This window comes from Corapipo altera, unplaced genomic scaffold (assembly GCF_003945725.1).
Source record: "Corapipo altera isolate COAL_440 unplaced genomic scaffold, ASM394572v1 359, whole genome shotgun sequence".
In the NCBI taxonomy this organism is placed as follows: Eukaryota; Metazoa; Chordata; class Aves; order Passeriformes; family Pipridae; genus Corapipo; species Corapipo altera.
This window is the reverse complement of record NW_020884948.1, coordinates 1,722,157-1,746,371: the sequence shown is the minus strand read 5'-3', so window position 1 is coordinate 1,746,371 and position 24,215 is coordinate 1,722,157. Positions and strand designations below refer to the sequence as shown.

Here is a 24,215-nt window from a genome sequence, read left to right as displayed (position 1 = left end):
TCCTTCAGCTCTTTCAAATTTGGTAATAAAGAGATCGTCTTAAGCTAATTTTATGGTTGACTTCAGGTTTTAGACACACAGTGATATCAGACCATACATTAATTACGCTGCATGGTCTCTGGCTTGAGAAATAATTCTCAGGGACTGATGAAAAACTGAGCAAATAAGATTGTGGCAGGTAGTGATTACCTACTGTCAATTTACTGGGGTTATATAAGTTTGCAAATATTTCAAAATACCAAAAATGACTTGCCCAGCAATGTATGTAGTTCTACTGTAGTTTTGCTGAAGTCACAAAAAAGCCATACAATGAAGCACTTGTAGAGAGTAACACACGTAATGATTTGGTGTATGCACTTACACCTGGGAATAAATTAAACTGGTTTATTTGTCTGTTTGTCTTGACTTAAATTCAAATAACAGGTTACATGTCTACCTAGCTGGCAAGTTTCCTAGACTCTGTGTTCTTATTCTGTCTCAGAGGTTCCTGAGCTGAGTGAAGTGTCTAGCCCCTTGTCCTCCTTTCTGAATAGTCTGTAAGCATTGTTCATTTAGCTGCTTCTCAGTAACTACTAATGTGCCTGAGGTGTTCAAGAGTTTTCAATATCTTGTCTTTGACACTGTTTGTATTCCTGAAATAAGTGTTTAACAATCCTGTAATAAATGTGCTCAACAATTAAATAGTAAATATTCAGCAATAACAATAAGCACCTGTTAAAGTAATTGATCTTAGACATTGGCAAATTACTAAATACCTGATGATACCTCATGCAATTGCAGCTCTCATACCCTGAAGAGTCAGATTGCTGGCATGAATGGATTTTTAAGAGTCCCTTCTTACAGTGACCAGACACTCTTCCCTTGGCACAAGTTCAAAGTTCTCTAAAAAGAGAAATATCTGTTTTGCATTGGTTAACAGCACTGGCATGCTGCAGTGGGACATGCGTGCCATGCCACTCAGAGGAGTGGTGAAGCTGTTTTTCCTCTGTATGGTGGGAGCTCTGGAACACATTGGAATAGCTAGAACTTTAGGTCTCCTGAAGCAGGCAGCATCTCACCTGTAGGTCTGAAGACAGTGTTAGCATAACTAGACCACCCTTCCTAAGACAATGACATAAATATCCTCTTTAGTGATTTGTAAAGGGTACCACACTTAGTCCGTAAATCAATGCTGTTTTAACCCGTTTCTATTAAATGACCGTGTGAATATCACTGGTTATGGTGCTAGAAATTCTATTCTTTCTTAATGAATTTCAAAGATCAGGATGCAGCAGAACTTGCCCTGTAGTGCCTGTGCTGGAGGGCAGCGTTCTCAGAAGAAGAGCTGCTGGTTCACAGAAGCAGCTCCATCTAATGCCTTTGACCTGATGTAAAGGAGAAGGCACCAAGTGGGCAGCATAGTGCTACAGAGGGGGAATTGGATGGAGTAGATTGTTACGAAAGTGGTGTGGTGGTACCATTTCTGTTACACACAGTTGGAATATTGACATTGCACAAGGGTATTTCTAGACATGCTGACATTTGTTTTTTACAGGTGTAGTTTTACAGACATGGATTCTCAACCGCTACAGAACGGTCCAGTTGGAGATAATAGACCAGGTGGTGATGTCCTATGGTGGACTACGTGGAGCAGTTGCTTTTGCTCTTGTTGCACTTCTGGATAAGGACAAAGTGCATGACAAAAACCTGTTTGTCAGCACAACTATCATTGTTGTGTTTTTTACTGTTATTTTCCAGGTAATTTAACTACTTAAGCATGCTTCTTGCAAGGAGAAGGAGTCCCCCAAAAGTACTGAATGCTTAAAGCAGTTCTCAGCTGAAGGTTGCATATGGTTTCACTGAACTGAAAGAATAATTGAATTTGTAATTTTAGTAACAAAGATCCCATTTTATGTTTTCATATGGGACCACATGGGACAAAACACAGTTTCCTCTGTGCTAAAAATTTTTCAGTCTTAGCCACTTAGTATTAATAGTGCCAAGTTAATATCTGATTAAACATCCTTCACCTCATATGAATAACTATAGGGAACAGTCCTTTTAATGGGAAGATAAGTCATTAAGCTGATCTACCTGAGTCTCAGTCCTTGTTTTAAAATATAATAGCAGTGGGACAAGAAAGTATTTAACATCCAAACAAAATAGCACTTTCTGGATGAAAAAGCATTAATTTATGTGGAGATATGTCAGTATATAGCAGCTTCTAATTTCATCTGAAGTGAATTACAGAAAGTTTAATTGTGGTCACAAACTCCTGATATGTGGAGAAAACATCACAAGAAAACATCACAATCAATTGTAAAAAAAATACTTGTACACTTTCAGTACCATATTTTTACTATAGAGTTGTTGGTTGTTGTCTTTTCAAATGTTTGTAACAGAAGCTGAGGGTACAGCATTTTATCTTCTAGAGAGGACAGAGATCAACTGAGAAAGTATGAGAACCACCAAGTAACACACAAATGTGCTCTATTTCTCTTTAACAACACCAGTTGGAGGAAACTCTAGGAAAACTCAAGTATTTATTATCATGTTTCAATCCTTAGGGACTAACTATCAAGCCTTTGGTACAGTGGCTGAAAGTGAAGAAAACTGAACACAGAGAGCCAAAACTGAATGAGAAACTTCATGGCAGAGTAAGATATTTTAAAATAAAACTATGGTGTCTTTTGGGTGTTTACAGAGCATCTTAAGAGAAAACAAAAATATTAGAGAGAATTTCTTTCTTTGGAAGGGAAGGGACTGTCAAATTTCAAGAGCAAAATCCTTCAAACATTTCAAAAGTTATTTTTAGGTTACTATTTGTCTCCTGTGAGGGGATACTCAACTGAAAGTTCTGGTCTTTCACTTGAGAATTCAATAGGGCTGAGAGTGCTGGGGAAACAGCAGAAATTGAATATGCTTCTTTGCATTTATTTAAAAGAGAATAATATTTGATTGACGACTGCTAGGGCAAAGCATGTGCAAGTAAGTTTATTTTTCCATCTTACAGACTGGAAAAGGTATGAAAAGCAGACTTTGTAGCTTGCATATTACATAGAAAGATAGTCTGCTGCCTAGTACAGATTAATTGTATACTGAAATTCCCGATCAATGGCAATGGTTTTAATGCAGTGTGAGTGCTGTGTGTTCCTGCATTTCTTTACCCTTTTAAAAGATTTTGAAACACAATCTCTTCCAGTTCACTTTCACACAACATTATAAAATTCTTATTCAGTAAAAAAACCCATATATTTTCAATACAAATATAGGTTATAGGATGGAAGACTATAGGCCATCACAGAATCATCAAAATTGGAAGAGACCTTCAAGGACATCTAGTTCAACCATCAACCCAGCACCACCATAATTACCCCTAAACCATATTTCCAAGTGCCACATCCAGATGCCTCTTGAAACTTCCAGAGACAGTGACTCCACTACCTCCCTGGGTGGCTTATTCCAATGTCTAGCCACTCTTTCAGTGAAAAATGTATTTTGATATATAGTCTGAACATCCCCTGGCTTAATTTAAGACCATTTTAACCTCCTTTCAGGTAGCTGGAGAGAGCAAAAAGGTCACCCCCTAAGCCTCCTCCAGACTAAACAACTCCTGTTCCCTGAGCTGTTCCTCATAACACATGTTTTCTAGACCCTTCACCAACTCCAGCACCTCAATGTCCTTTTTGAAGTGAGGGGCCCAAAACTGACCACAGCACTCAAGGTACAGTTTCATCTGTGCCAAATATATCACCCATGTTGTTACAAATCTAGCATCTGTATATTCTGTAGTAATCACTCCAATGTTCAGAGTAAAATATTCACAACCACATGCAGAAAAAGACCAAATTGTACCTGCAGCTGCCTTGGTTTGAGTCAACAATTATAAACCTTGGGATTTCTATCAGCCATCTAACATAATCAGGACAAAATTTTGCTCTAGATATTAAAAGAATGATACCTACTTCTACTCTGAGGGGAGTATGGATTCCTGAAACATCTAAAAAGACACACTAGGGAAATTGTTCATCTGATTTAATCATTGACACTAATAGTGGCTGATGTACTTCATAGGTCAGAAATAGAGATGGCAAAAGGAGTCAATAAAAAGTTTTAAAATTGAATGTTAAAATGGGGGTCTGAGTACCTTCTTGCTGAGAACATTGTAGTTTGAGAATAGTTAGTGAATTTATAAAGAACTGGTTAGAAAGCTCAGGACCTTTGAAGAAAAGCTTATAGTAGTTAGTATTTCTGTAAATGGGAAATAAATTTACTTAACAGCAATAAATTATTCTGCATAGTCACCTGGTCTAACTTAAAATTTTGAGATATTTTCTATTTATGCTTTTTTATTTCTGTAAAGATCTTAACCCCAGTTTCACTTTCCTAGGCCTTTGATCACATTCTTTCTGCTATAGAAGACATTTCTGGACAAATAGGCCATCATTATCTGAGAGACAAGTAAGTAGTAACTAACTTGGAATGTTGAAATACTGCTAGGAAATCTTATCTGTACATTATCACTTTTTAAGCCTGTGAGTTTAGGGAAAGCAAGGATGTAGAATGTAGTTTAAGAGGTTATATACTGAAAATACTGGAAATATAGCAAATGTGAAAACAGTGTATTTTTGTCCCCTTACAACTGGAATCTGTTCTTTCTCTTCTACAGTTCTGATTATGCCTTGCAGGTGCCTCAGTTCACATTCAGGAGTCAGATTCTCTCGAGGTTAGAGAACTGGCTATTTGTACATGTTTTAAGCTAAAATGTTAATGTTGGTACTTTTCTGTAATACTACATTTCATGAAAAATATTTATGTGTGGGGGCATTAAAAAACCTCAGCTACAGCTGGGCTAGCTGCTTATCCTATTTCTACAAAGGATGTGTACAACATCTCTGAAAGTGATGGCAGAGGGTGCTTTAAAATGACTCTGATAGTTTCAGCCTGTTGGTTTGAAACCAATAATGAACCATTCCCCTCTGTTTATAGCTGATTCATCTTGAGAGAAGCAAAATTACTCAGCTGACAGATTACCATTTTCTTTAAAGCACATGTGAAGAGTTATCATTATGATGGGCACACTTCCACATCTAGACGAATAAGTGTGGAAAAAAGGACATTAAATCTGGACATCTTTAAGAGTGTTATTTCAGGTTAGGCTGTTCTCTTCATCGAGTTAGGTCATTTCATAGGTGCAGGCAGTCACAGTTTTGATCTGCTAACCTCTTGCTGACTCAGCATGCCAGTTCCAATCCAAAAGCCATGTGGCTGTGCTAACTTTCTGCAGAGCACTCCCCTAACCCTTCCTGAGAAGCTGAGTCTATTAGCTTAGGCTTAGCATTATGCTTATGCAACTATACAACTACTAGGCTGGAGCTAGATCGTAGTGGAACTCAAGTAGAATTACTCACCTGTCTGCATCCAGTTATAGGGACAGTCTCTTGCCTTCCTTTTTTCTCTTCATTCATTTATGCAGTGAGGAATTTTCCTGAGGCATTCCAGACAGAATATCTTCTTTCTTTTGGTCTAAATTTGTAGTTTACTTTTGGGTAATGAATTTCAGTGGGCTATATATAATATGGGAGAATACATCCCCAATTTTAAAATACTGCCTTGAAGATGGAGTTGTATCTTTTAAGTGGCAGATTAGAATTTGACTTCTTACATGTCAGAAAGGAATCTCCTTGAATAACAAGGAGTAGCTTAATGTAGATTCATGGTTGAGTGTGTGGTTTGGTGACTAATGTATTTTGAATGAGACCATCTTAAGGCTACCTTTTGGACTCTATATGCATGAAAGTGCTTACTCAGAGTAATGGCAGCTCCTGCCACCCTCACTGATGGTGACAATCTTGGAAATGTAAATCACAGAAAATACACATCACTACTGTTCTCCAGAGCAGAGTACATCAATGGTATGAATAAGGCCCTCTGGTAGAGCTTTTGGAGGAGCACTGTTGTGATCTGATTTTCTAGTCTGGCTGTCCTACAATACAGCTGGGGAAAAGCAGATTATTTTCCAAAGGAGGGAAGAAAATTAAATATAATCAGAAGCAGAAAAATAAGGGAGCATGATCTCCTAAAGTATAAAATGTCTTACTGAATTTGAAATGGGATACTATAATCATAGCACTCTTGTTGTAGTAGTGTTGGTAAGTGAATGGATTAAATGCTTTGTGATAGCTGTACAATTCTGTAGGAGGCTTTTCATTACCTTTCTTTACATGCTAATTGAAAAGCTTCAAAACACGATCACGTGTTCATAATCTTTTAAAGAGTGTTTAGCTCAAAAAATATCATTTATGCTAAATTAAAAATGCTGTGAAACTAAAATTGCTTCTTGCCATTAACACGGTTTGTTTAAATTATCAGGTGGTCCAATTTTGATAGGAAATTCCTCAGAAAAATACTGATGAGAAGGTCTGCTCAAAAATCAAGAGACCAAATCCTTAATGTTTTCCATGAACTCAACTTGAAGGATGCAATTAGCTATGTGGCTGAGGTACTTATGAATACTTGTTGACATATTATAACATCACTTGGGATTTGATTTTTTAAAATTTATAATATAACCTAAAGTTGATATATTGCAGGAGATGTCTAAAGGAAAAATATTTCCATCTCTATCTGCCTTTTTTTTTTTTTTTAAAATATGTTTTGAATCTCGGTGTTACCTTTTTGAGGAGCTATAGTTCTCAGTATTATGCCTGATCACCAAGAATTAGTATATTGTACTTAGGTCAGTGTACTCTTCTGTTGGATTTTACTGAATATCTTTGTTTCTATATTTACTACATGAAAAAATACTGGAGGAATATTGTCTTTCTGAATGTATCAACAGAGTCTGGCTCCTGCAGAAGAGTGGTTCTATGCAGTGACAAATCTAATTTGAAGAAGCTTACCTCCAAATGGTGTGGTATATGGCCAAAATAGTGGACTGCTAATCTCAATCTGCCAGATCATCATAATACAAAAAAAAATAAAAAAGTGAGAATGACAACTTTAATTCAATGGAATCCTAATTCAAAAATTAGGATTAAAGTGATACAACAAATATCAAATACAATCACAGAATTATGAAGTTAGTGAAACTTAAGATTTGCAATAGGAGAAGTTTTTAAAACTACAGAATACAAGAAAGTTTCTAACCTTCTGCTGAAGTACCATTCTCAGACTGGAGCAATGTTACCAGATTGTGTAAGAATTCTCAATCTTCTTCAGTACGAAACTAGTCATCTTAGTTCAAATAGCCACAAATGTGCAGTGTTCTCATAGTGTAAAGGACAGTTTTAAATGAAATATTTTTAAAGGTGATCTTTGAAATTATAATCTATCTACCCCTATAATCTCCAGATGAACTCTTTTTCACAACTAGGTGATATATCAGTTAATTTCCTTAATTTAAATAAAATAAATTATTACTACAACTGATAATTCTACAGCTGCTAAGATATTTTTTTTTTTAAATGAGCTACAGCCAGGTGGACTTCTTCCAGTGAAACATGTAATTTCAAAGATTGAATTCAGAAAACAGGATGAAATTCATAAATTATGTTAGTGTGAAAAATGGGAAGTGGTTCAAAAGACAAGCAAATACTTCCTTTTGAGATTTTGTAAATTACCCATTTGGTTTTCAGACCATCTGAGCTCAAGAACTCTGAGCTCAAGAACTAATTTACTTGCTTGTGATGCTTTCTGGGTCACACCTCAGAGGCAGAAAGTTAGATAATACTTTGATATGGATGAACATGAAACTCATGTTCAGATTCAGTGTTGAATTTATTACAGTATTTCCTCTCTTTAACAGATGCAAAGGGCTGCATCACTAAACCATGCAGATTTAGCACCAGAATTTTTGACCAATAATGTCTTCAATTCCACATAGTATAGTCAGATTGCCAATTTTTTAGGAAACACAAGAAAACTGACTTTTGCTACCTTAGTCCAAACGTTATTTCTGTATATTGTGTCCTGCAGATAAATTCTATTGGTGAATGTTTACTGATGTGATAATAATAGACAAAGTAATTAAAAGTCCTCCAATCTCTACACAAGTTTTGCAACATAATTTCTTCCAGTGGAAATTAGTTATGAGTTGTGAATCCCAAAGTCATTTCACTTTTGTCACTTGAATATTTGCTTCAGTGATACACTGCTTTAGTGACTTTTTCTTGACTTCTCAAATATATTTTTGCACTAAATATCTATTAATTACAAGCTGATATTGAAATTGAAGCAATTTCTTCCAGGACAAGTAAAGATCTGCTTTCCCCAGCTGCTTACTTCTCACTTGCAAGAAACTGAGGAGTTTAAAAACAATTTTATATTTTTTTCCTTTGTTCAGCTCTGCTGTTATACTGCATCTATATAACAAACAGGAGCTTGAGAGAGTTCAATGTCAACCTAAATAAATTCCTTACAGTTGAGAGAGGAGAACCTAAACCAAGCAAAATAAAAATAATCCAGAGCAGATGAACAGAAGTGATTTAAAATACTTACAGTTCATAACTTGTTCTGACTAAAATTCCTCCACTGATGATACAGTATGATGTATATATTAAACTTGATTTGAAAAGAAAGTCAGATTCACTTAAGAAAATGGATGGAATGATGCTGTCCCAGAAAGTAATTTTATTAATCTCAAGTTTTCTGCCTGCAGAAACCAGAGTGTACTTCTTAATGTCATTAGTCTGATCCAACACATACTGTAACATGTACATGGGCTACCACAGCAAAAGAAAGCATTTATTTGATTTGCTCTATGAATATCAAAATGTAAAGGGAACACAGTTCAGTTAAAATTGGAGAAATGTACAAAAAAATCTCTTTTAATGTTCTGCAAGAGAGATGGTTTATTACTGTTTAAAATGTAGAGATCTGCTATGCGATTTCTCTCTGCTGTGCTTCAAAACCGTAGATGGATTCAGCCTATGTAACCACAATGTCACCCAAAAAATACCTTTCACCTAAACAAGAGATTACATAAGCTGCAGGGAGATCTGTGACAACATAAATCTGAGTTTTTCGAGCAGTTCACTTCTGCACGCTAGTTTTAGAACTGAAAGAAAATCTCATCCCTTCAGTATCTCATTCTGACATGCCATAACCTCTTTCAAATAGCCTTGTAGACTTCTATCACCACTTAACATTTGCTGCTTCCAGTCTGGTACAGAACAGAAAACTTAGTCTTTTATTTTTGAAAATGTTACTGTTAGTGCAGTGATGTGTCGATCCATAGAAATCTATATGTATATTCCTATGCACTTGGCTTGAAACATGGTACAAAGTAAAATTGCAAATCTATTGAGGCCTAAGAAGTCACTCATCTCCTCAAAACCAATTTAAAAGAGTGGAATAGGTTTACTCCTGGCTTTGTTCATGGGGCTAACGTCACTCAAGGTAAAGAAACTATAAAACCAAAAAATGTTTTGTATTTGTTACCGAAATACAACTTTTCCCATGCCTCTTGTGCCGTTTGAGTGCAGCAGTCTCACAAATTATCAGTATTTTCTGATACACATTTTTTCCTAGGTGTTTACAGCTGTAATATGTCTTGTTTCTTTCTGTGACCAGGGAGAACGTAGAGGTTCTTTGGCATTTATACGTTCTCCAAGCACAGACAACATGGTGAATGTGGATTTCAGCACCCCACTTCCAAGTACTGTGGAAAGCTCTGTCTCTTATTTACTGTAAGTAATGTGGACTGATGGGGACGTATATGAGAGGAAATTGAAACAATATTTAAAAACCCGAAAAATGCAATTTACAGGGGCTTCATTTGCTACTTTTTTTTAACTTTAATTAATATTTTCTCTCACATAAAATCAGTATACACGGATGTATATTGTTGCATTTTACACACAAACAATTTTTTTCAGTAAAAGCTGGTAAGATGAAGCAGACATCCATATTAGAGTTGTTTCATTTGCCTTTGGTTCACCAGCTGCTCTATACATGGCTAGATGTTATTTCTGTATCTGCTCCAGAATAAGTCAAGAGAGAAGTGAGGAAGAAAATCACCACTTCCATAACTCTTTGATGAATCTCTCACTGATCAGACCATGTAAGCTGTGAAATTAATGCTACATCCACTTGACAGAAAAAAACATAATCTTTTCACATTTCCAATTAGGCATTTGCTCGCTTATTTCCATTTAGCCAGTTCTTACCCTTCCTTTTCTTTTTAAAAAACTTAATCTTCTTTCCTCCCTCTTGTTCCTCATCTTCCTTTTTATTACCCCTCTTCAACAATTAATGATTTTAAAAACTACTGTTTGTTCTCTTCTTCAGGAGAGAAAAAGCTGGACCAGTTTGCCTCGACATGCAAGCTTTAGAGCAGAGGAGGAAAAGTATCCGGGACACGGAAGATACACTTGCTCATCACACCCTACAACAGTACCTGTATAAACCCAGGCAGGAGGTGAGAGCAAAAGGCTAGCATTGAACTGTTTTCCAATCTAAAACTAGGAGGTATTATGAACCAAAACTTGGGAGAGAAACTCAAAAGGAGACAACTCGCTGCAAAATCTACACCCTTGAGGAAGATGGGCTCTTTGTCTGCGTGCTTTCTCACTTGAGAACATGCCTTTTTAACACAATTAGTGCCTTTGAAATCACTGAGGCCAGTGCAACGCAGAACTGTGTCCAACATAGGTTCTAATGAGGATTAAATGGGGTGTATTGACTGAAGTAATTCAGATACCTATAGGGAGAGGCTTACTATGAATGACAGTCCACTCTTACGTACTTAAGATTCTTGGACTTACACCTGTTTCATAGAGAAGAAAGAAAAACAGAAGTTTCATTAATACCTTCAGACTAGTTTCTGGTTCATTCTTTCCCATGGAGTTGTTTACATTTCCATGACACTGATTGAATGCATTGATTCAGGGCTTCGAGCTGTATTTCTAAATAAATGAATATTGTCTTCCCTTCCTGGCCACAGCACAAACACCTGTACAGTCGACATGAGATCATGCACAGTGAAGATGATAAACAAGACAAGGAGATTTTCCATAGGACAATGAGGAAGCGCTTAGAATCTTTCAAGAGTACCAAACTAGGAATAAACCATCCCAAGAAGCTCAATAAAATCCACAAGCGAGACCGGGGCCAAAAAAGGGTAAAATACTTTCACAAGGACCCAGAAAAAGCCACCTATTATACAAACTAAGGGGTGGGGAGGGCAGGGAGGACTCTGAAGGGTCCTATGTCCTGCATTTATCTCTGTCCTGTAGAACTTCATGAACTTAAAGGACCTAAGCAAGAGGAGATTAAACTATGAGGTAACTCAGGGGGCATCTTCTCACATTCTCCTTTTCTCTATGTTTTGAGACTCTTCTGGGTGAGAGGTTTCTGATCACTTGGAAAACAACAGACCCTGAACCATGCTACAACACTGCGGGGAGATTTTGCAGGATAGAGGTAGCAGAGAAGCACTACAGTATAGAGCATTCAACCAAATTGATATGAAACTAAGAGGGAACACAGAGCATACAAAGAGACAAAGTTTCTTTTTTGACTCTGTACATACTATCAGCGTAGGTGGGAAACTAATAGCATTCATATTGAGTCTCAAGCACAGATTACAACAGATTTCGGGGTTATGCTGCTGGACTCGTCATTTCAAAGGATGTCACTGCCATTGCTATTTGAAGACATTGGCATTTTTGGTCGCTTTGTTTGCTTTCTTTTCAGAGGAACAGCAGTGTCATACCAAACGGAACCATTCCTTCAGAAAATCCAGTACAAGATTTTACTATGAAGGAAAAAGGTAAAAAGATTCTTAGATGATTTTCATTAACAGCATTTTACCAGCTACATTACTAGTAAAGCATCACTAAAAGTTTTTGTGATATTCAACAGTGAAACTGCTATTAAAAAGGAGCTTCTAGTAGTAATTTAGAACTCAGAGTAGTGATCTTCTCCATGCTTAAATGTAGTGTCTCTATGGTTTAGAAGTGATTTTTCTAGGAAGCTGGATGACAAACAGAATTTTAATTGGCCTTTTTACTCAGATTTTTAAAATACCGCATTTAAATTTTGAAAACAAAACAATGTAGTGGCTACAATACTGCAGTGAAATGAACTTTCAGCTTCCTTTTCGATAAGGTGCACAGAGATTCTAACATTTTTCTTTTTCATCACAGCAGGATATGTCTTCCCAGGATATCAACCATATAAAATTGAGCAGTTGAAATGACATTCTAATCTGAGTTAAAGTCCATTGTTGTAGAAGGGTCTGAATCAGATTTGAGGCTAAGAAAGCATGTTAGTATTCAAGGAGAGCATAGCTTTGAAAAGATCACAGAGTCAGAGGCCAGTTTCAGTGCTGAGTCACCCTTCATCATCAAATCTAAAACACAGGTCGCCTTGAAATTGTAATCGGAAGCTAACCAGTCTAGGGAGTACTCCTTGCAAAAGTTGGGTTTTCATGTAAAACCCCAAATTCTTAAATATTTTAGCCATTGATGTCAGGTACAGCAATATGTGATGGATGCTTATATGTTTGTTATATAATTATAAAATAATATGTGTCACTTTAAAACACTTCAAAATGTGGTTAAAAGCCACTGAACTAACTTTTATTTGTGTTCTTTCCTCTGTTTATGTCTGCAATCCCTTGATGTCAAAGAGAACTCAAGTGAAATAGAGAGGGATTCATCTTTTCTTCATAGCTCCAAGCAAAAATATTTTTCTTTATGCATCTTCTTTGAACCATTTACCGAGTGTTACTTTTATTTAACTGACAGGGGCAGTACAGGTTGGCTTCCTAAGTGTAATTTTCTCAAACTTTTTTACATGGGAAAAGCTTCCCAAATATTCATTAGTAAGTCATTCAATGTTGTCTTATTAAAAAACTCTGTAAGATGTCATCATCTACTTAAAACAAAAAAAGCTTAATTGTAAGACAGTCTTAACAAGTGGTTTAGCAGCAATTGCAAAACTTATTCTAATGCAGTAAAAGCAGCAATGACTTCATTAGGTCTAAAATTAGTCAGGATATAAATGACCTCTATAAAGTGATGAAAATGCAGCCACTGCCCATTGTAATGGGGTTTTTGTCAACTCATGAGCATTTAAGTCACAGAACACAGCAGGAGCAGTGGTGCCATGTCATATGTTGGTGTGTTTAAGTTCCAGGAAGGCAATTCTGTTAGGCAAAAGCTTGGCTAAAGTGTGAAACCTCTTTTTATCACAGCACCATATGTTAATGCAAGCCAGAAACCTGCACTGAGTTTCTTGATATAATAGGTATCTAAGCTGAAACCTGTATATACATTCACATTTCAGTGCCACAACTGTTGATTAAATTTTACCCTTATCTAGATCCTTGTTAAAGATGTATCTGATAACTACACCAGCATCAAACCACCATGAAATAGCATTTTCTATCAGAATTGATAAAAATCTCTAATCAAATTGGACTTTCTTTCCCTCCCCCTGCCCCCTCTCCCCAACAGATTTGGAGTTTTCTGAATCAGAAGAAAATAATGATTATGAGACTTTGCATCTGGGCAAAGGAGTTGATTTCCTGGCTAATGTGACGCAACAAAATTTCACAGATAATTCTACCGGTAAAACTATTAATTACCTACAAAGGTTTTTTTTCTCATAAAAAATTATTAGAAATGCTGATGATTTAGCCTGGGGGGTTTTTGTTGTTGTTGTTTGCTTTGATTTTATGTGTTCTATTTGAAAATGTATTTGCTTAATATTAATGTTAACATAACAAGTTTTGGATATCTGAATGTATGGAGAACATCAAATTTGCTGCTGATAGAAGTTGTGAACATCAAATTTGCTACTGATAGGAGTTGTGAACATCAAATTTGCTACTGATAGAAGTTGTGAACATGACTACCTAAACCAGTTTTAAAACCATTAATTATTTCTAGCAACAGAAATTTTAAAATTGTCTTACCTCTAAAGAGCAGTCAGTATTAGTCCTTTGGAGCTGTCTTCTACTTGCATTGGAAGCACTTCATTGTGAGAAATTTTGTTTTTCTTATTTCAGACAAGATTTCTCTTAAATTCACAACTCCCTCAGATTCTTTACAGGTTCACAGAAGTCACTGAAAAGAGCAGATTTGCAACATTTTTGGAGCACTCATTGCACTTGATTTCCAGCCCTGAAAGGCTCCAAAATATCAGATTGGAAGCATATCACTATATATAACAGAAATCATATAATATGATTTATAAAGTTTTAAACACTTTTGTGTTTGAATTTTTCAGCATGACATTGTTTACTTCATATGTAATGTGGTGCATATAGTGAAGAAAAACGCTTGTGTCTGTACTCTTTTGGCAAACATGCTGATACAGTCTTCTCACTGTTTTGTGGCAAATTCTATGTTTGAGTATGTATAAAAAACCCCAGAAATAAGTGGGTGGCAAGATGCAGGCCTAAAATGTTTCTGTAAAAGCATTACAAACTTGATAACTCTATTCTCCTGTAGCTTACTTTTGACTGTTTCATGGCCTGTTTTAGTTACCTCACACAAATCTCATTCCTTTATAGAGTGGTGAAGTTGTTTTGGGGTTTTTGGGTTTTTTTTTTTGCATGTTGTCCCATCTTTTCTTTCTTTTTTGTGGATTTGATAAGAATTTTCTGCAGTTATTTTATGTTGTGCTTTTCTTTTTTAATTAAAATGTTTGGACTGATTTCTTCTTTTATTGATTTTTTTTTGTCTCCAGATATCCCAAACATAACTGCATATGGGATATAATATCCATTTTTTCCCTTTAATAGAAATCCATATATATCTAGCAATAACCAAGGTGTATGTGTGTATAATGGTCTGTGTATTGGCTTAGTCACAGCTATACCAGTGTGCATCAGCGTACTTTTTTCCACCAACAACCATCTCCTTTACAGAGCACCTTGCTGTATTATCAAGATATTATTTTGATTAATTTTACTTGTCCCCTGTGAATTTTTTGTTTATAGGAATTGATAACCCGGTATTTTCAGCTGATGATGATCAAAGCATCTACATGAAATTCTCACCGTGGTTATCTAGTGAAGATACTGTGGTACCATCACAAAGGGCCCGAGTGCAGATCCCATATTCTCCAGAAAACTTCAGACGACTTGCTCCATTCCGACTCAGCAATAAATCAGTAGATTCCTTCCTTCTAGCAGATGGCCCAGAGGACCGACCCAGAACTTTTCTTCCAGAATCAACACATATGTAATATTTTAAACAATGTTACCACCTTTATTTTTAACCAACCTTCTTATCAATCCTGACTACTGAGAAGTAAACTTACTTTTCTGATTTTTCTTCTTCTAGAACATCTACTTCCTTCCTGATTTCTTTGTACAACTAAACATCTTCTATTTTCCTCCAACTTAATTAACAAAACATCTTTTGATTTTCCTTCTGCAGAAGAGCTGTTCAACTATTTGGGGTCCAATGCCTTGCTATTTTTACAGCAGATAATGGTCCTTCTCTTTGTTTTGACTTGAATATTTCAAATGCCAAGAGAATAGTATTCCAAGTACCAGAATATTGTGCACTCATTTTCAAGAGGCTTCAGGTTTCTTTGTTAGTGCTAGATGATAAAACTGATACCTGAATTCCCTAAATGGAGTATGATTTTTGACTCTTTTGCTAAGAAGCCTTGAATCAGTTCTGAATATTTGTCCAGACTATTTACCCAGTGCCCAGGAAGGAAAATGGCACCACTGCTACAATACAAGTACTCAGTGACGCTACTGATGTATCATTACGCAAGAAAGGAGTTTAAAATGAATCATGTTTACTAGAATATACCAGTTCCCCTTTGTGGACAGAGGTAATTACACCACAGTATTGTGGAGAAGCAGTATTCCAGTTAGGGCTTTATCCTTAAACTATGAGTTTATCTTAATCCATATCTTATTCTGAAACTAGAAAGAGGCTTAGCTTTCTGATGCAGCGAATAACTTTTTGCTTCTAATGTGTTAGAGGCTTAGAATTAAACTTACTCAGGGTTTAAATGAATATCCTAGTTGCCCTTTAGATTTTGCTGTGTGGAAATTTTCCATACCATAAAAAGCAGCCTTCACTTCTATAATCAAGTTGGGCAATGCTTCAAATGAGGTTGGCAGGTCACAGTTCAGATATCGTAATTGAATAGAACACAGGGCATTGCAGGGATTGTGCAACGAAATGCTGAAGTCGGTGTCATCATGAATTCACTTTTGTGGAATACATGATCACAAATCTATGTCTGAGTGTCCTCTGTACATCAACAAATAAAGAAATGTGGTAAGTGGAATGCACTTCTGTGGTTAGTCAATGAAACTTTGTTCAGACAAAGACTTCAGGATAAGTGAATGCTGCTAATCTTGACTTGAGAAGAATTTCAGAACCTTTTGAAAAGAAATAGAAAAGGAAGACCTATTTTTCTTCTATTCTGGCTTCTGTCCTTTCAGAAAATGTGCTAGTTTAAGTGCAATTAGAGGAAACAGACCACTTTTTTACTGGAGTGGCCTGTGGGTCTGTGTTTGGTTCTAGTACTCAGTTCCTTACTAATGCATCTTGACTTATTTTTTAAATGATGTTTTAAAATAAATACTGGATTAAAGAACTACGAATTACAGTCCAGTATCCTGATTAAAAGTGTGAACAATGAGCAACACTCCAAGAGGAAAATTTCTCCTTGACACTTATCCACATTGAAATTCTCTTTATTTTTTCTTCCCCACTGAGAACATTGTCACAGAATATTGACATTGACTTGCTGAACATTTTCTTACTAACCTTTGTTCTTTTCCTCCATTCAGTTGCCTAACTTATCATTTACTTTATTATTAGGAAGTGGTATTTGTAAGTTTTTGTGTAGGTAACTTTTACATATCAAAATCACTGGATTTTTTACTGCTGCGTTTCTTAACAAGTGCTTTGGAAAGTTAGATTTCCCAAGCTAATAAGCTTAGACCTTGATTATTCTCAGAAACAGTCCTCTGAATGATCTCCTTAACAAAATTCTCCTAATAAGAGAATGATATTGAAATTTCAATTAAAAGTTTTTAAAAAACAATGGAAACTGGAAGCCAAAAGTGAAAACTGATCATAGGTTCTGATCAATAGGAAATTGACTCCCTGGAGATACTCTCTGCTACTTCATTGAAAGAATGCAATTTATATAAAAAAATTCTGAAATATTTCCTTACTGAGTATCAGGACTAAGCATTTCAAGATAAAGATACACTTTAGTGCCCAGAGGATGGCTCCATCTCCTTAACTATCTGAAACAGCTAGTCGTTCATTACAAACACTGAGCCAAGTTTTACCTGACTCTCAGCAAGGATAAGAAGTTTAATTAACTCTCTTTAGGTTGTCCAAGATAGAACTGGGTATAGAGTAGAGTTCTTCAGAAAAACAAACAAACAAACAAACAACTTAAACCACCCCCTTTCATAAGACTTTCAAAAAAATAGCCAAAAGCAAAGCCCAATAGCCAGCATACTAATAGATAAAGTATGTACTACAAATGTTTCTATTTATTTGTGTTCTTTAGGTGATATGGACCACGATGTTGAAATGACGGAATACTCCTCTTCAGATGATCAACTAAACCAAAATGGAAGTGTTTCAGTAAATCCCCTCCACTTCTTCCCCTCTTGTCTTCAAATGCCTTGGACCCAAAACTATTCTTCATTGGAAAACAGAGAGAATATATCTCTTTCTTCTGTCTCTGAGTATATAGCTTCATGTGACCCAAATGTACCTGATCTCTTCTGGGAATCGGGTACAGATACGAATAACAAAGAGACGGTAAACTCAGGTTATTGTTCTGAAGTTAGCTACAAGTCAGAGAATTCACAAGAAGAGAATTCTCTACTTATCTTTGAAGGGCTGGAAGACTCTTACCTGAAGGAGCCCCAAGAGAAGAAAATGTTGCTGGATGTACAAGGAAATTACAGGTCTGCTGCAGCCAGACGTGTACAAAGCCGACGCTCTTTTCACAGGCCAAAACCTCTGCAACACCCCAAGCTTCAGAAGCTAGCATCTCTTCCAGCATCTTGCCATGTCCCTCCACATTCTTTGGAACAAGAGGAAACACAGTTGTGAGCCAGGACTTACTTGAAAGAAGATGATGAGAGAGAATCACTTGAACAAAGGGCTTCTGTAACAATAGACAGCAACCTATTGGTTCATAGGATCTACTCTAGAACACATGGAAAGGGAGTGGGGTCCTGTGATGTCAGAAACACTGGAGCTTATCTGCTGTACTTACATTTTTAAGTTCTTATTCATAATGTAAGGGTGCATAGTGAGGGGGAAATATGACTCCTTGTTATTTTTTCATGTAGACTGTTACAAATAATCTATTATTTTTGGAGGGCTAAACCAAGAATCTTTTCAAATGGTAAATTGTTGATTTTTTTTTACATGGAAATGGTTTATTATGCTATTATGCCATAAATACATTTAAAGAACTAGACTGTATTTGCTTCTTCAGTAATGGAATTAAATATTTATGCTATATGACATTAAAGTAGGAGAAGCAAGTGGTTAACCTCTTCCCTGCTAAGTCTACTCTGATTGAAATTGATTGGTGGCTTTTATAAGTGCAAGCTAAAGAAAAACATTTTCCTGCTCTTGAATATTTGTGTCACTGAGTAATTGTGGGATATTGACTCTCGTGGAAAACTTTCCAGGGAGAGAAAAGTCCTGGCATCTTGAAATTTAATCAAGTACTCCAGGAGGGCCAGTTCCTTCCTTCACGTTTATTCCCTCAACTCAGTAGCACTGGAATGAAAGAACACCCAGAATTAGCTCAGCATTTTAATTTGTGTGGTCACAAGCGATTCATTTCATATTCTTAATTAAACTGCTCTATTTTAAATAGCCTCACTCAGATAGGACTGTAAATATTTGTCATTTTTACTGCTGCTTTGGAAGACACCTTCCAAATACTTTTAGATTATTCTGTTAATTTATGTATCACTTTCAATAGCTGATGAGGATAATGGTTTCTCAGATGGCATTCTGAGTTTTGCCACATGGTTTAAGTGCCACAATGACTCAGGATGTTGACGGTTCAAAGTATTGTACAGAAGCATGTGCATATATATACCTACCTGTTTGTGCTAGGAATGTCCTTTATTTTTTTGTGTGTGGTTTTCTGTTAAATGACACTTAAGATTGCACTAGATCCTTATTGCATATGAATTAGATCTATGTCACCTTCAAGATAGCTGGAGACATTAGTGAAAGTCAACTCAGATGAAGACTAGATAAAAGTGAAAACTCTGAGACCTCTCATAGATGCGTAATGCTACATGCCAGCGTATAGTCCTCTGACCTATGTGTATTTTGCCTTGGAAGATTCCAGTCCTGAAATTTTGACTTGAAATCTTCAGTGGTATAAGTTGCAAAGGTTCTATAACAGCAACAGAAGGTGAGTGTTTGGCCAATTATGTTCCTTATTTCTGTTTTATATCAGTGTAAGCCATTTGTAAATGAACTAAGTCACCTTCAGGGTGATATCTGATTTGTTTGAGAGTGGATCCTGGACAGAGGCTTTTCTAGTAAATTTTACTTTATCTATAGGAATTAGTGATTGTTTCATTCTGCCTGCCCAGATTTTGAATGGCTTCTAGGTGATTCTGTGTCAGATGTCAAAATAGAGGTTTACCCAGACACACAAAAAGAGTGGAGCAATGTGTGAAAACTCATGTTCACATCTTCTTTCTATTTTTGTCCTCTTTGCTAAAAGAGGTTCGACTGGTGCACATGGCAGAGATGTGATGGCAAATGTCATATATAAACCTAGACAGACACAAAACACATGTTTAGAGATTAGATACAGAGAAGTAGTTCTTTTGGTATCAGCTCACAAGCAGCTGCCTGTTTGGCAGTCATCTTGGGCAACGATGCAAATCAATTGGAAAGCTTCATCACCCACAGCTAGTCTTGTTATAATTCAATAATGTAAATACAACTTTTGTGAACTGAGTACGTATGAACATATTATTTTGGTGAAGTAGAACATATTAATACTGTTCCAGATATTACAATTGGAACAATTTTAGTAATTGGCATATATAACAGGACCATTACCAATCCCAAATATTAGGACGGGTTAAGTGCAATGTGCCAAAATCTACCCTTCAGTCTCACAGCATAATGCTGAAGTACCAACACCAAAATTGACAAGCTGCTCATCAAGTGTTGGTTTTGAAATAAAACTTTCATTTTTTATTGCTTTTGTACAGAGGTCATTGCTGTGCTGCAGTCAGGAAAAGAACCACACTGTGGACTGCCTTTTGCATGCTTGTTAGAGGATTCCCAATCTATTTGTGTACAGGCTACCTCAAGGAAACGTTTTTAAATTGTCATCAGCAGGTGGCAGTTTTCACCAGATAAATGTTGCACAGACAAGAGTATGTAATTTTGAAAATCACAGGATACACATTTTTATTGTTTTTGTAATCTTTTATGCTAAACAAGAAAGGATCAATAAAGGCCACTGTATTTACAAACACAGCAGTCTGTGAAAAGCCAGAAGGATCCTGTATGCTTTTGAGAGGGCTGTGGGTTGTAGGAGTTTTATAAAACAAAGGAACATCATGCCATTTTAAACAACAGAAAAGGAAAGACATTGTAAATAAAGGGCTTACCTCTCCATTTCAAAGGCCTTAGGCATTTTCTATATGTTGCATCACTATAGTTAAACAGATGAAGAATAAAATGGGCCATTCTGACAGCAAAGAGACCTTTCACTGGAATATCTTGCATAATTTCTGAGGCTTTTATGCCTCCCGAAGAGGGTTTCTAGTAGAATTGTTTCTACAGCAAGGTTTTGTTTGGCGTAGTTCCTCAGTTTGAAATGTGATGAAAAAAACTTTTGTGTTCCCAATTTCCACATTGAGAACATACTCATAGCTAGAATATAATGGATTATAGTTCTTGGAGTTTTTTCAGGGCAATTGTTCCCAATGTCTATCACGGTATATACAAAAAACAGGTTATAAGTGTTCATCATCTATTTCATTTGTTTTTCCCATACTCTTTGATTGTACTTTTACATTTCCCGTGGTATATGTACCTGTGGGTTCAATCGTTTGGTTACTTCTTCAGCACACTTTAATCAATAAAGCACCACTAATTTCTATTACAGCAACATAGATTCAGAGCTGCTGAGGATCTGGCTTTTTTGGTTTTTTACCCTTGTTTATTAGATTGGAACATCAGTTCACCTCTGGGGAGCCCAGTTAATTTCTTGCTTCCCTAAAACTATCTCTAAATTTTTTTTGTGACATTCACTGTCAAAGAAAGGCAAGTGGAACATTCCACAGGTGATATTTATTGAACAAGTAACTATGGCCTACCTTGTTGCAAAATGATGAAATGAAGAAATATTTGATGTTTCTTTTATATATTTTCCTCCATGAACAGGGTTCTTTTTAATGATGTTTATTATGCTGCACTATGACCTAGCAATGTTAAAGAAAAACCCAGAAGTGTTGCCTGTATTGAGATGAATTCTGTCTCTCTGAGCTGTGAACCTAGTTATTGAAATATATGAAGTTATGTTTTACAAATATATGGTCTATTCAGAGATTTATGTAACAAAGGTTGCAAAATAATCATGTGCCTTAAACTGTCACTCCTTGGAGTGCTGTTGTTTGGACATACTTGTATGTATTTTCCAAAAGGTGTCAACTTACTGCATATATTTTTAAATGAGTAAAGATGTTCTGCTAATGTCTTTATAGAGATGTTTTAATAGTATATCATAATGAGAAGTTTGTCAATAAATTATATCACTTTGGTGGAATCACACTCCTTTGGCAACTGATTTAGAGAATCATTTATTTATTACATTTAGAAAAGACTCCTCATATACAACACTTCTGAGAAGTATGCATTTCTGCTCCCAAATCACAGTTAAAAAGGAGAATAGAGTGCTGATAATTCATGTAATTTATAAAACACAAATCATTAAAAGCAGCAACAGAAGCTGTAGAAGATCTCCTGAGGCTCTCTCTGACAATTATCATACTTTCTGTATAGTTCTAGCCTCACAGTAGAGAATGATAGAATTCCCATTGACTTCATAAGGCAATATTTCCATCTATAGAACAGAAGGGCCCATATTTTGTCAAGTTATATATAGAGATGTCATCATAACAACACTATAATTTAAATTTTACATAAATGTAATATAGCATATCATTATTATTATGCACCTGGATTGGAGTAATCCAACATCATAGAAGCAAAGATTGGACCAGTCTTAGAAATGATTTAATCAGTTTCAGTAAAGTTTTAGAAAAGTGAAGTGATAAACACAAAACCCTACCAGCTATAGGAGGTATTCATAATTTTATAAAGCGTATTTTATTTATATAGTTGTATATAGAATATATACTATTTATAAGGAAAGGAGCTTTTCAGACCCATTGGTGAATTCAGCAGTGCTTTAAGGAAGCACGCGTGTCTATGCGTTAAAGGGACCCTGAAAGGCAGTATAGCTGTATTCATGGCTGAAAACAGAAATGAAGAAAGTCTGAAACAGAAGGATCAGTTTCGTGCTGCTGAGATGTAAGTAGCTAAGAATGGGAAAAAAACATATGTGGGCTAATTATGTGCATGTGAATGTTCAAAATAGAAACAATGAAGACTGATATGGGTAAAGCTGACTTCAAAGGAAGATAATGTAGATGTGCAAAAGATACATATCACCTGTGTAATAACCAGTGCTTAATTCCTTCCCACACATACATATTTTCAAATTTTAACTCTATAATGAACAGTTTTAGCTGACAACTTAATACTAACATTTCCTTCAGTGTAGAAGCGCTAGAAATGCCAGTTAGTGTAGTTACAAATAGTCCTGGATTGACAACTCAAACTGTGAGAAAAAAATTCACAGAAGCTGTAGCAAAGAATTAAAACTGTTGCTACCAAATGTCTGCAATAAGGTCCCAAGAAACGAAGTGATGATTACAAAACTTGCTATCGTCCTATACTTACTGTCTCAGAACATTATAGAATAGAGAGCATTTCACCCAGGAAATAGAAATGAATTTTGGTCAGAAGACAGAAAAGACTGAAGTGACCAGTTGTAGGGCATGGCCAAAAGAGCATACTGACAAGCAATCCATTTACATGCAACCAGTCCCTTAAATACCCTTACATCTCTATCTTCTTACACTCTTTTACCTCCCAAACACCTTGATCTCCTCCTTTCCCTGTCTGTTTCATATTAAAAACATCTTATAAAATGTCTTGTAGAATACCAAGCTTTATCCCATAACCAGTAACCCTCCTTGGTCTGTAAGGTGATCCAGTTGATTGATCTTGATGGCTTTCACCACACAGAAAATGGAGTCCTTCTGTGGCTGCCCTGGAAGAAGCCAGATCAGAATGTTCCAGTTTCCCTACTTCAGTTATAAGGGTTTCCTGACGATCACTGTCCCTCTGTGCACCTCTGTCTCTGTGAATATGAACTTCTTGTTTCATAATCTAACAGTTTCATTCTAGATTCTGGGAAAAAAAAGGTTTTAAAATTAAAAAGATTTTCTATTTTTACTTTTGTATCACATGATTCAAAATCTGTGAACTGATCAGGTTTTGCCTGCGATAAGTGGTATTTTTTATGTTGCTGGGATTATCAAGGTAAGTAGAGTTACCTGCACCAAACTAGTTTCTGCAAAAAATTATCTGATTCTATCAACCACCTGACATGCATAAAGAACAATAGCATCATTACAAACTGGCAATTATAATTTAGTCAATTGACCTCTTCAGATAAGAGTTTCAGTACACTATTTATCACATCAGTCCAACAAACTCCCACTTCCTTTGAAATGTTTAAAAGCTGGATCAAACTGATAGGTAATGTACAACCCTAAATTTAATCAACCGAACACTGCCTAAATTTCTTGAGTATTGAAGCTATTCAGGTATTCTGAATCATAGAAAAGACCCTTAAGATCATTGAATCCCACTGTTAGTCTAACACTTCCAAGTCCATCACTAAACCACGTCCTAGTTATCACACCTACAGATCTTTTAAATACCACTACAGATGGTGACACAGCACTTCCCTCTGCAGCCTGTTCCAGTGCTTGGTAACCCTTTCAGTGAAAAAATTTTTCCTGCTATCCAATCTAAACCTCCCTGGGGAAACTTGAGGCTGTTTCCTCTTGTCCTATCGCTGAGGAATGAGGCCAGAATGCTGAGTTAAGAGATGTATGAGATATGGATATGTTGGGGAGCATCAAG

The 24,215-nt window shown here is 36.1% G+C and overlaps 1 protein-coding gene across 6 annotated transcripts in view; it reads left to right on the top strand.

The window, feature by feature from the left end:
* Nucleotides 1-21,827, top strand: part of SLC9A3 (solute carrier family 9 member A3) — a 54,533-nt gene extending 32,706 nt beyond the window's left edge. For 2 of the 6 annotated variants that reach the window (XM_027662802.1, XM_027662806.1), the window contains 10 exons: nucleotides 1,535-1,737; nucleotides 2,547-2,636; nucleotides 4,370-4,440; nucleotides 6,352-6,481; nucleotides 9,553-9,668; nucleotides 10,270-10,399; nucleotides 10,925-11,101; nucleotides 11,677-11,752; nucleotides 13,443-13,556; nucleotides 17,494-21,827. In XM_027662802.1, coding sequence (XP_027518603.1) covers nucleotides 1,535-1,737; nucleotides 2,547-2,636; nucleotides 4,370-4,440; nucleotides 6,352-6,481; nucleotides 9,553-9,668; nucleotides 10,270-10,399; nucleotides 10,925-11,101; nucleotides 11,677-11,752; nucleotides 13,443-13,556; nucleotides 17,494-18,047 — 1,661 coding nt within the window. In that variant the 3' untranslated portion in view covers nucleotides 18,048-21,827. Of the gene's footprint in view, nucleotides 1-1,534; nucleotides 1,738-2,546; nucleotides 2,637-4,369; nucleotides 4,441-6,351; nucleotides 6,482-9,552; nucleotides 9,669-10,269; nucleotides 10,400-10,924; nucleotides 11,102-11,676; nucleotides 11,753-13,442; nucleotides 13,557-14,932; nucleotides 15,181-17,493 lie in introns of those variants that run through there. The other 4 variants (XR_003530816.1, XM_027662805.1, XM_027662804.1 and 1 more) reach the window with 4 other exon arrangements.
* The last annotated feature ends 2,388 nt before the right edge of the window (nucleotides 21,828-24,215 follow it).